At 26.8% G+C, this 12031-nt stretch overlaps 1 protein-coding gene across 1 annotated transcript in view; it reads left to right on the top strand.

Moving 5' to 3' along the window:
* Positions 1-12031, top strand: part of LOC100213671 (tRNA (uracil-5-)-methyltransferase homolog A) — a 44995-nt gene that overhangs the window by 14138 nt on the left and 18826 nt on the right. The window contains exons 7-13 of the mRNA XM_065807357.1: positions 5668-5722; positions 5961-6029; positions 7679-7704; positions 8074-8110; positions 9645-9708; positions 9869-9904; positions 9998-10068. Coding sequence (XP_065663429.1) covers positions 5668-5722; positions 5961-6029; positions 7679-7704; positions 8074-8110; positions 9645-9708; positions 9869-9904; positions 9998-10068 — 358 coding nt within the window. The remainder of the gene's footprint in view (positions 1-5667; positions 5723-5960; positions 6030-7678; positions 7705-8073; positions 8111-9644; positions 9709-9868; positions 9905-9997; positions 10069-12031) is intronic.

Below are 12031 nucleotides of genomic sequence, written 5' to 3'. Positions count from 1 at the left end.
ATATATTTATTATATATATATATATATATATATATATATATATATATATATATAATATTTTGTGGCAATTTTTGACAGTGCAAAAATATTAAGTTTACCTAATAATTTTAGACTCAAAAAACTTATGGATTCGAAAGTTAAATAATTAAAAGATTCTAGTGTGCATTAGATAAGAGTGTCACAATATCTAGGTAAGAGCTATTGCTCTTAATATATCAAAGGTTTTTGATAAAATCTTTATCAAAAGCTGAGAAAGCTGTATCATGTGATGTATCTAGGAAAGTTTTTAAAATTATTGAATTATTCCCTTCTAATTGCAGGATTAATGATTGTTCTTGATAGACAAAACTCATTCATTTTTCATTTCTTGGACCCTTTTTCCATTCTTGGTCCTGTGTTGTTTCTCATCTATATTAATGATCTTCCTGAAAATCTTTTCTCCTGAAAATCTAAACCTAAAATGGCTCCATTTAGTTGTGATGCAATAATATACTCCAGTCTTGATGAAACGTCATCACTTTTTGATCGCAAGAACAGGCTGCAATCTTGAATGCAATTTTTCTTCTGCAACAAATTATGGCTGGTGAATTTGAACACAAAATTTCACTGCTAATAATTATTGCAATAATTTTTTGATATTTTTATAATGATGAATTGCAACACTCTTACTGAGTTTATACATGGATTATCATGTATAAACTCAGTAAGAGTGTTTTTTTGAATTTTTTCATATTAATTCACTTCCAAGAAGGCCAATACAGGCGGGGAGGCTACTTAATTGTGGTCATAATTAGAGGTCAAAGCCACCACCATTAGCAAGAAGCTACCGCTACTTGCACCTACTTTTTACAGCTGCCACTTTGCGTTTTTAGCAACTACTAAGCCACCAATCGAATAATATGTTCAGCCGCAGCCAATTTCAAAGTCACTATTGTTGGCAGGAAAAAAAAGAGAAGAGTTTAACAACCTTAAGTCCTCTTGTATAACTTAAAAGCAACAAGATATTTGGAGCTCCTTTTTTGTGTGAGTGACTTTTCGATTTGCTATGTAAAATCTCTCTGAGTTGAAATAATAACAAAATACCCTCTCCTTTATATAATTATATCAATGTCCGCCACTTCTTTCATATTTTAAATACTGCGTTTTTTATTCTTAGCTTATAAATTTTTTTTATTGCTCTAACATTTTTTAACTTAAATTAGCTAAATTAAACACGAACATAAATTGTATTACTTAGTAATGGATTGAGAAAAATCTCGTATTTCACATAACAGTTCCTTAAAATACTTGAACATTAAACTGCGTAGCTCATTTAAAAAAACAACCACAGATTCATAATTATTATGGAAATACTATGGTCAAATATTGACACAAAATTGTAAAGTTATCGACGATGAACGTTATTACTGTAGCCAATGTTTTTTGATAGAAAAACAAAAAGTCAAGTCCTTAGGTGCAGGACATTCTATCGAAAAAGGTTAGAATTTCTACATCAAGCAGTAATTTGAGAAGTCATCTATTTCTTGTTCAGAAAATATTAACAGACAAACCAGCTGTTGAAATGAAAAATGATCAATTTTTACGTAGATGGTGCAGTAGCTCTATAGCTAGTTCATCAAAATATGATTTAAGTCATGATCTTGTCCTTTGGTTTTCTACAGATCTACTACCATTTTCTCATGTTGATAATGAAGGATTTAAAAAGTTTTTAAAAAAAAACATTGGAATAAAACTTTCCACAGGTTTTGCTGTGAGTCAAGTTGCATTATGTGATATGTAAAAATCTTTAAGATGATCTGTATTGGAAAGTTTAAAAGATATTGATGCAGCAACAATTTTATTTGATGGTTGAACTGACAAGTACAAAAAAGTTAATTATATGGGTCTGAAGTGTTCCATTATTAATGAAAACTGGCATAAAAATTTTTTACTCTGGCTTGTTTGCCTTTAGAAAGTTATACAGGTGAAAATTGTCATAATTTTATCAAAGACATTGTTCAAGAATTTTTTCAGAGGTGTTTTAGAGATATGAGGCTACATACTGTGCGCGATGGTGCAGCGAATATGAAAACCTTTAGACTTTTAGGCTTAAAGGATCCACAACATTGTCTGGCTCATATCTTGCATTTAGTATTGACATGTAATGGAATAAATAATTCTACTGAAACAAAATGTTTGTTAGAAAAATGCAGACAAATTGTAACCTGACTGAACTTCAAGTCAGCTTTACTTTTAGAGGAATCACATCGTGAAGCAGACATAAAATTATACAATGATCTTCGAATTCTTGCTGAAGTGAAAGACATTGATGATTTAGAGCAGCAATTTCCCATTCAAATTTATGATAAAGCAAACATGATTGAAGCAAACAATTTAGATATTGCTTGTAAAGAAAAATTTGATGATAAAAAGACAGCATTGAAGTCTGATACAGCAAATAGGCACAAGATAGTACAGTGCTCTCTTTTTGATAGAATCAATTAACCAGTTATTAGATCCTGTAGAAATTTTACTTAAGAAATGTGGTAGACAAGGCCTTTGTTTAGATAATGATGAACAAGCCTTGATTTCAGAATAGGTTAAATTTTTAAAACTGTTTGAATCATCAACCCATGTGGTCATTGCTGGAAATTCACTTTCTCTTTTGCCATTAGTTAAACACAAAATAATAAAGTTTCTTTCAATTAATTCTTGTGATTTGAATGAAATAAAAAAACTAAAGGAATATTGACCAAAGACTTCAGTTGTCGACTTCTGCAAAAATATGCTGTTTTTTAGATCCAGCCACAAAAATTTTATATACAAGAGATGAAATAAAGGAAAGTTTGTTGGAGAATGCTTTAAACATAAAAGTGACCCAATTAAATTTAATTCAAGGTATTCTATGTCTATACAACTAATAACATTAAAAGAAGTTTTTGTTTTGGAAAAAATTACTGAAACACAAATAAATTTTATTATAAAAGCTATTAATTTTTTTATATTATTTAATTGTGGAATGCGGAGTAGTTGTTTATAATTGTTAGAAACTTTGAAATATTTTATTAACTCATTGAGTTTATCAAGTATCATTTGTTTATTATTGATATCACTTTTTATTAAATTTATTTATCTGTTTGGTTATATCAGAGTCAGAAGATGATAAAGATTTAAAAACATGTCCTAGTGCTAAGCGACAACTACTTCAAGAGATAAAGAAAAGTGTTACTTCTGCAGAAAATCATCATTCAAAGTATCCGCACTTAACAGTGCTTGTAAAAGAGTATTTAGTATACCAATCTCGAGTGTATCAGTGGAGTCCATGTTTTCATTAACTGGATTGATTTTGAACTCAAAAAGAAGCAATTTAAGTTCGTCCAACATGAACATGACTCTCTTTATTCATGACAATATCAGTCTAATTTGATTATTAATTTTAATTGAAAAATAAAAGTTGTCTTAATTTAAACTTAAATTTGTTTTCTTTTTGTCGAAAACAATACTAATTATATTTCAGAGCAATTTGCGTAGCCAGAAGCCAGCAACTTTATTGGTATCAGCTGTTGGTCAAGTTGCTAAGCTTTAGCCATCTGATATAAATGTTAACCAGCAAAATACATGTACTAAGCATGGCCTCAAACTTAGTTATAATCCTTTCTCAACTCTATAACTCCGAAACACAAACCTTGACAAACAAGGCTGATGTGTGGAGAAACAAGTTAACTGCATTACTACCAGGGATGTGGTGTGGATTGAACTTGGAACCTCTCACTTATGAAGCAAGCGCTCTACCACTACACAACTACTGACCTCCAATGGAAACCATGAATATAATTCATAAATAATTTAGCATCTGATAAGGTTGTTCCTCTTTATCGTGTTATCGCCATATTTTTGTTCCTAATTCTATTCTCTAACTTGATAAACATTTAGCTTTAAATACTGTTTTTCATATTTAAACTGTTTCCTTAATGTGGCCCCTCTCTCTTTTAGACAAGATCCAAACTGCATTGTAAATATTGTTGGACTTGCTCTAACTGCTATGCAGGAGTCTCTGTCTCATTATTGTAAGGTTGCATCTCTTTCTCTTTTTCCTACAAAAACTGTGATGGTTGCTGCTCAAGGGCTATCATCACTTGTTTCATCAACCAAAACTTAACTATGCATTAGTTGTCATTCTGCTAAGTTACATACTTTTACTGTAAATGTTTCTTCATGTTCCATCATCTTCATGTTCCATCATCTTCTCCATTATGTTTCATCATCAAAAATTTTTTATTCATCTAGTATTTTTCCATAAACATTGAACACAAACATTTTTGCTTTGGAATTTCTTCCGTTACATGTTTTCTGACACATGTAATTTACTGTTTTTTGAGTCTACTGTTAATCGTCATTTTGCTCTTTAACAATACTCTTAGTTTTTTGTTAACTCCCAATTTGATTAGTGGTTGCTTATACTTTTGTTGGGTGTGAGTTTGTATAAAAAATTTTAAAAATTAAATTAAAAGACTTTTAACAACATTTTTTCTCAATATAAAGTTGAGAAGAAAAACTATTCTTGTAAACATTTAAATTTAGATTTAAAAATTAAAGGCAATTTTACAGTACAATTTTAAGAGATTTTATTATTAGTTATTATAAGGTGATGATGCTGACATCTAAGATTGTTGACATGTTGACGTTTATAATGGTATGTACAGCAAAAATTTCAAATGAAAGCATTAAAGTGTTGAAATTGTATTGTTTGATATTTTTAAATTTGTTGCAAACCTTATTATTTATGTTGAAAAACATTATTTTACAATCTCATATAATTTAATGATATAAATTATAAAGTATGGTATGTTAAAAAAATTGCACAAAGCTTTTTTACAATAAATTTTTATATTGCAATTGTTTATTATATAGCTTTTGAATAGCTTTCAGATAGCAAAAAGAAAAATTATTTTTTATTTAATTTTTTTATTAATTATTTAATCGAGCTGTTTGAGATAAATCATAATTTTTTTAATAATTTTGAATATTTATGGTTGAATATTTTATTACTTGGTTGCACCCAGACTAAAAAGGTTTTATGTATATTTATACGCATAAAAAAGAGATTTAAAAAATATGGAAAATATGAGATTTACAAAAAATTGAAAAGTTATTTGGTTATTTATATTTTTGCTACTTAAATATTTTTAGTCAATGACATATCACATATCACATATCACATATCACATATCACATATCACATATCACATATCACATATCACATATCACATATCACATATCACATATCACATATCACATATCACATATCACATATCACATATCACATATCACATATCACATATCACATATCACATATCACATATCACATATCACATATCACATATCACATATCACATATCACATATCACATATCACATATCACATATCACATATCACATATCACATATCACATATCACATATCACATATCACATATCACATATCACATATCACATATCACATATCACATATCACATATCACATATCACATATCACATATCACATATCACATATCACATATCACATATCACATATCACATATCACATATCACATATCACATATCACATATCACATATCACATAGCTTCTATGCATTTTTTTCAAATTAAAAAATTTACAAATATATTTAGTAGCATCTACTTTTTTTTAGAATATTTCATGTTGTTTGTCCATATTGGAATTATACATATGAAGAACAAATTAAGGTTCTTTAATTGATTAACTAACAAATTTATTTTGTGTTAAATATATATATATATATATATATTTATATATATACATATATATATATATATATATATATATATATATATATATATATATATATATATATATATATATATATATATATATATATATATATATAATATATATATATATATATATATATATATATATATATATATAAACTAGTTTAACATTTAAATATTTGTTTTTCTTTAGTTAAAAGAAAAGAACATTACTGATATTATCAAAAAACTAACAAAGTCTTTAAGGAATGATAAAAATGTTGTAGGTTTGCAAAATTTTACTTAAATCCATTCATGCATACATACATGCATACATACATACATACATACATACATACATATATTCAAACATACATTTATACAGGCATGCATACACATATATGCAACATAAATATATATATGTATATGTATATATATATATATATATATATATATATATATATATATATATATATATATATACACACAAAACTCGGAATTAAGAAAAATGAGGTCGGCAATAATTTGCCAACCTCAATCTTTTTGAGGTTGGTATCAGGTCGGCAATAATTATTTGATACAAAGATGTGACCATAAAACATAGAAAGGAGGTTGGTAATTTTTTGCTGACCTCAAACATTTTCAGGTCGGCATTGCGGAATGCCGACCCTAATTCCGAGGCTTGTATATATATATATATATATATATATATATATATATATATATATATATATATATATATATATATATATATATATATATATATATATATATATATATATGAGTAAAAGTTCCAGGTAACAAAAGAAAAACTATTCAAACTAAGATGAGTATATTTAATAGTTAAATTTTGACAGATATTTTTAAGTATAAAATATATTTATTAGTTAAATTTTGACAAATATTTTAAATTTTTCTCTAACACAGAAGGCCTTTCATATTTAATCTTCAGCTGTGTATCTATCTATCTATCTATCTATATATATATATATATATATATATATATATATATATATATATATATATATATATATATATATATATATATATATATATATATTTACATGAACAATTGATCCACTGTCTTGATAAGGGCAGAACATAACTGCTCAAACCTTCATTTAAGACTGTCTCACTGCTGTTTTTGTTTCATTGAGAAGAATAACCATTGTCAAACACTGAATTAATAAATTAAAAATTTATCTTTAAGCACTTAAAGAGCTAGGCTTCAATCAGAGTTGTTAACAAGGTCAAACGTAGCAATGCCAAGACCAAGACCACATGTTACAAGGCCAAAACCAAGGCCAAAAGTTACAAGGCCAAGAGTTTTAACGTCAAAGTCTACGCAAAAATTTTCAAGACCAAAGACTTAAATTTTTGCCTTACATTAAGGCCAATTGTTAACAAATTTGTTGGTAACAATTGCTGTGACAATAAAACCACATGCTGTAAAAATAAACCAAGGTTATATGCAGAATTCAACAAAGTCAATAAGAAAATATACTTGTAGATATATATGAAAGCCGAAAACAAAAATACATAAAAATAAAGAATGAAAACTTTTAATTCTTTAATTTTATGTATTTTATTTTGAAGGTCAAGGTCAAAACAATCAAGGCCAAGGACAAAATTTTCAAGAACAAGGCTGAGGCGAATAATTTCATGACCAAGGCCTTAATTTTTGGCCTTGAGGCAAGGCCAAGGCCGACCTAACAACACTGGGTTTAATTGACCAACCGCTGTACATTTTTTTTATTTATACATTTTTTATATGGAGATTTGTTTGCACATTAAATATTCTTATCTGCTTTGACAATTAGTAATAATATTAAAAACGGAACCATTATTATGAAATCAAAAAAATTATTTGTTGATTTTTTTGAGACCAATGTTTTTTAATTATATTTTTTAAACTAAAAGTTTTGTTTTTAGGATTCTAGTTGGTTGCCAAGTAAAGAGTAAGAAAGATTTTTTTTATACACCATATAAAATGTTAAGCATATATTAAAAGGTGTGTGTGTGTTTGCGCTGATCTCTTAAACTCCAATGCAACTTCTTGTTTAGCAGAGAGAAGATCTTTTATTTTGCTAATGTTTTTTTTTTTTACATTATGTTTTTCTAAATTGTTGAATTACGAGCAGATGCCTAATTTATACTGGATATGTGTATATAGTGATACAGCATAACTACATCAAGACATTGTCATCCAAAAGACAATCCAAAGTGGAGTTTAAGCCAAAATTTATATTAAATATATAAATTTATTTTTATTTAATGTAATAATCTTGTTTATTTTATATTTTTTTTGATTTTATTTTTACCTATAGGAATCTATGCTTAGAAATTCTTCCAATAATAAAATCGGTGAGAATTATATATATATATAAATACACACACACAGATATATACATATATATATATATATATATATATATATATATATATATATATATATATATATATATATATATATATATATATATATATATATAAATTTATGAGATTTTTTTTTGCAAAGTGTTTTCCGAATTTTTAAAATATGACCTTGGTGAATACTCGATATTTAATTACATAAGTTCCTAATAAATTATTAGTTAATTATTCAAGATTTCAAATTTTTTTATGAATAGTTGTTTGTTCACAATTACAATTTATTCAAGATTTAATTCAAGTTGTATTTTGGAAATAAGGAAATTTATTTGTTGTAAAAATTAAATTGTTGTAAAGCGACAAAGTGATGATAACTTATTTTAAATATATTTTTATTATTAAAATGATGTAATGTAAATTAATATTAAAATGTGTAAAGAATAAAGTATACTACACAGTTAAGATAATAATTATTAAGAGGATAAATATTGGATCCTCTCTACTCATAGGTTTGTGCTTGTGTCTCCTATTCGACTCTTCATATTATCTCCTTATGAGATTAAATTAGTTAAATGGTTTTAAGGCCAACCAGTAGTAAAGTTTCCTGAACTCTGCGGTAACCATCAGAAAGGCTGGTTCCAACAGCTGTAAAATATCTAAGTATTAACAATGCCGTGTTACCAATAGGAAGTGTCCCTCCTAGTGCTTTTGATATGCATTGTTTAGGCCACATAAGCCCTAATAGCCTAAAAAGACAACAAAAATTAGCTCTTTTTTGCCAATTTAGGTTGCTTAAAAGGAATAAAGTAAGCACATTGCCAATTGCTTAGGGTGTAATGCATGGTGTAATTGCTTAGGGTGTAATCCGCTATCTTTGATTAAGTTCACTAGTTATTAAAAGTATGAATAAAGTACCTAAAGTTTTGATAAAAAAAAATATTTTACCACCAAATTACCACAAATATTCATGGTCTCACTTTGCAATGACATCACAATGACATCAACAAAAAAAAAAAATTAGTCGCTTCATGAACTTTATGTCCTGAGTTCAATCTCCACCATGTATCTAGAAGTACTACCAATATTTTTGTTACTAATCGTTTTATTACTCATCACACTGAAAGACTTGGCTCCACTACCACTGACCCCGTTGACTCTAAATCTCAAAATTTTTATCTTTCTTTGTCTTGTACTCAGATAGTTATACTTGTTACTCAATTTCCAGACATCATTTATCCCCCTCACCCTCCTCCCCTCCCCAAAATGAAACGTAATTTATGGACGACCCCTGAGCATAATTTAGAAAAATTTGATGAAAGTTTTTGAATTTTACAAATGATATTGTCTCAAAAAGCCAAAAAAAGAAAAAGTGAAAAACATGAAAAGATAAAAAAATAAGGTTTAAAAAATTAAAGTTGAATTTCTAATATAAGAAAAGACCTAATAATCTACTATAAGAAAAGATCTGTAGTAGAAAAAAGATCCATAGATTGCTTCTTATTTTAAAGCTTATTGTTATAATTTGTAGCCCGTAACATCACATTACCGCAACAAAGTTGAATTTACAATTGGGAAAGGTCCTGATGGTGTAGGTAGTGATAATTAAATGATTTTTTTATTTCAATATTTTTATTAGTATGTATGTATCATTGTTTGTTTTAACATAAGTTGCTCTTTTTTTTTTTTTTTTTATGTTGTTGCCACTTATTAATCTTTTTATTTAAAATATTTTAAATTAGTTTTTACTTTCAGACAATATGGTTGGCTTTCGATTAGGTTCTTATAAAGGTTGCTTATTTTTATATACATATTTCTTAATTTTTAATACTTTATTATATTTTAGTAGTATATTATAGATATACAATTTTTTTTTATATGCAGCTGGGAGTTTAATAATAGTTGAACCTACAAAGTGTACTAATTGTTCCTGTGAAGCTATTGCCATTGCAAAAGTAAGTACCAATTTTTTTTTTTTTTTAGGCATTTAAAAGGAATCTCCAAGTGCCAAAGACAAATTATTTATCATGATATTTGCAAAAAAATATACACCACCATTAAAGTTCCATATTATTTTTCCTGCTTTTTATGGGTTTTTTTATCTGGTCAGATAATTTCGCTTTTATAGTTAATATTTGACATCTAAATGAAAAAGTTTTAAATGAATTAAAATTAATTTTTCCTTATGCATTAATTTTTTGAAAATAAAAATAACAAAGAAGTTTAAGGAATAAAAGTTTTAAAGTTTTTAAAAATTTAAACTTAAATAATTATAATAGTTTCTTATTTAAAGCAAAAAAAAAAATACATATAAAAAAAATACTAAAATACTAATATAATATCTTAATATTAATACTGTAATTTAATGTTTCATGCGCTTAGTTACAATGGTTATAACGAATGTAATTGGCTGAAATCTGCTAACGTGTAATTGGCTATTTGTTAAAAGTCTAATTTAATGCGCTTAGTTATAATGATTAAGATTTGTTGGGCAGTTTGTTGACATCAAATTTAATGGTTTAAATGTAAACAAATCAGATAATAGGTATATATAAATTAAAATTTAATGAAATGAAATTATTCATGCTTGAAATTAATTATGCGCAAACATCTCAGGAGGTTAAACAATCCCCAGTACTACTTAACAGGGATAACAGGGTAAATGTTGCTTCAAATAGTTGGAAACCATTGTTTAAGAAAATTATTAAAAAAAAAAAGAATTTTATTGACGTTGTCTTTGTAATGACTTCTTTAAGATTAATATTTTATTTTGTAACAGTTTTTAAATTGGTATTTTCCATATGATGACGATCTATACAAATTAGACCGTCTTTGTAATTTATTTTTTTAGATAAATTGTTTGTAATGCACTTAGTTACAATTGTCAGTTATTCTCCTGTGTAGCTTTTTTAACTAAACCGTGATCTTAAACTCATGCTCTTCTTCTGGACTTTTAAAACTGTTATTAAAAAATTAATACATTTTGATTAGGATTTTGCTTATATTTGAATATGTTTATATTTTTATACATATATGTTTTGATACATATATAGCTTATTTTTTTATTTATTAGGTTTATAGATTTTTTTGTTGCATTGTTTTTATTTTGGAAATGGCATGAAAAAATGTTAGACTTGGATGTTATAGTAGTCAAAAGATTTGAGTCAACTTATTTATATACTGACTAAGTTATGCTATATGCATAAAATGCTCGAGCAATACAAAACGAAACGTTAAGTTCTCTAAAGAAGCTAAGATCATTACTTTCCTCCATTTTCTGTAACCTGTTGAAAATGAGTATAAAATAAGTGGGAGGTATGATTCAGACCTATCATGAACCGTTTTACGGGTCCAAACTTTCTAGATTGAAGCTAATAAATTCTTTCGATTAAAATTTTCACGCAAAATTAAGACGAAGCCAAGGCAAAATATATTCTGGATACTTTTCGCTAAATATTTTCTGTCTTAGTAAAATATGGCTCTTATGAATTCTGAAATAAATCTATGGTAGGCATACATTAACGCCTCTAAGGTAGGTCGATATATTTGCTTACCGTATTTTTTTTTTAATTTCTGCCATATTGTTAAATAAAATAAAGATAAATAATAGAACCGGAACCAAGTTTAAAAGGTTATAGTTAAAAAAAAAACACAAACACTAATGGAAACAAAGGTTTTGATGTTATAGGCCAAAAGATTTAAGTCAACTTTTGTGTATATTGACTTCGCTATGCATAAAATGCTTGAACAACGCAAAAGAAAATGTTGAATTAAATCTTTTATGAAGCTAAGATCATAACTTTCTACAATTTTATGTAACATATTGAAAACAAGTAAAAAATAAGTGGGAGGTGTAAATCAGACCTATCATGACCCGTATTATGGTTCCAAACTTTCTAGTATAATAATAATACTAAA

Source organism: Hydra vulgaris, chromosome 10 (assembly GCF_038396675.1).
Source record: "Hydra vulgaris chromosome 10, alternate assembly HydraT2T_AEP".
Taxonomy (NCBI): domain Eukaryota; kingdom Metazoa; phylum Cnidaria; class Hydrozoa; order Anthoathecata; family Hydridae; genus Hydra; species Hydra vulgaris.
The sequence above is the reverse complement of the archived record's forward strand: the minus strand, read 5'-3'. Positions and strand labels throughout refer to the sequence as shown.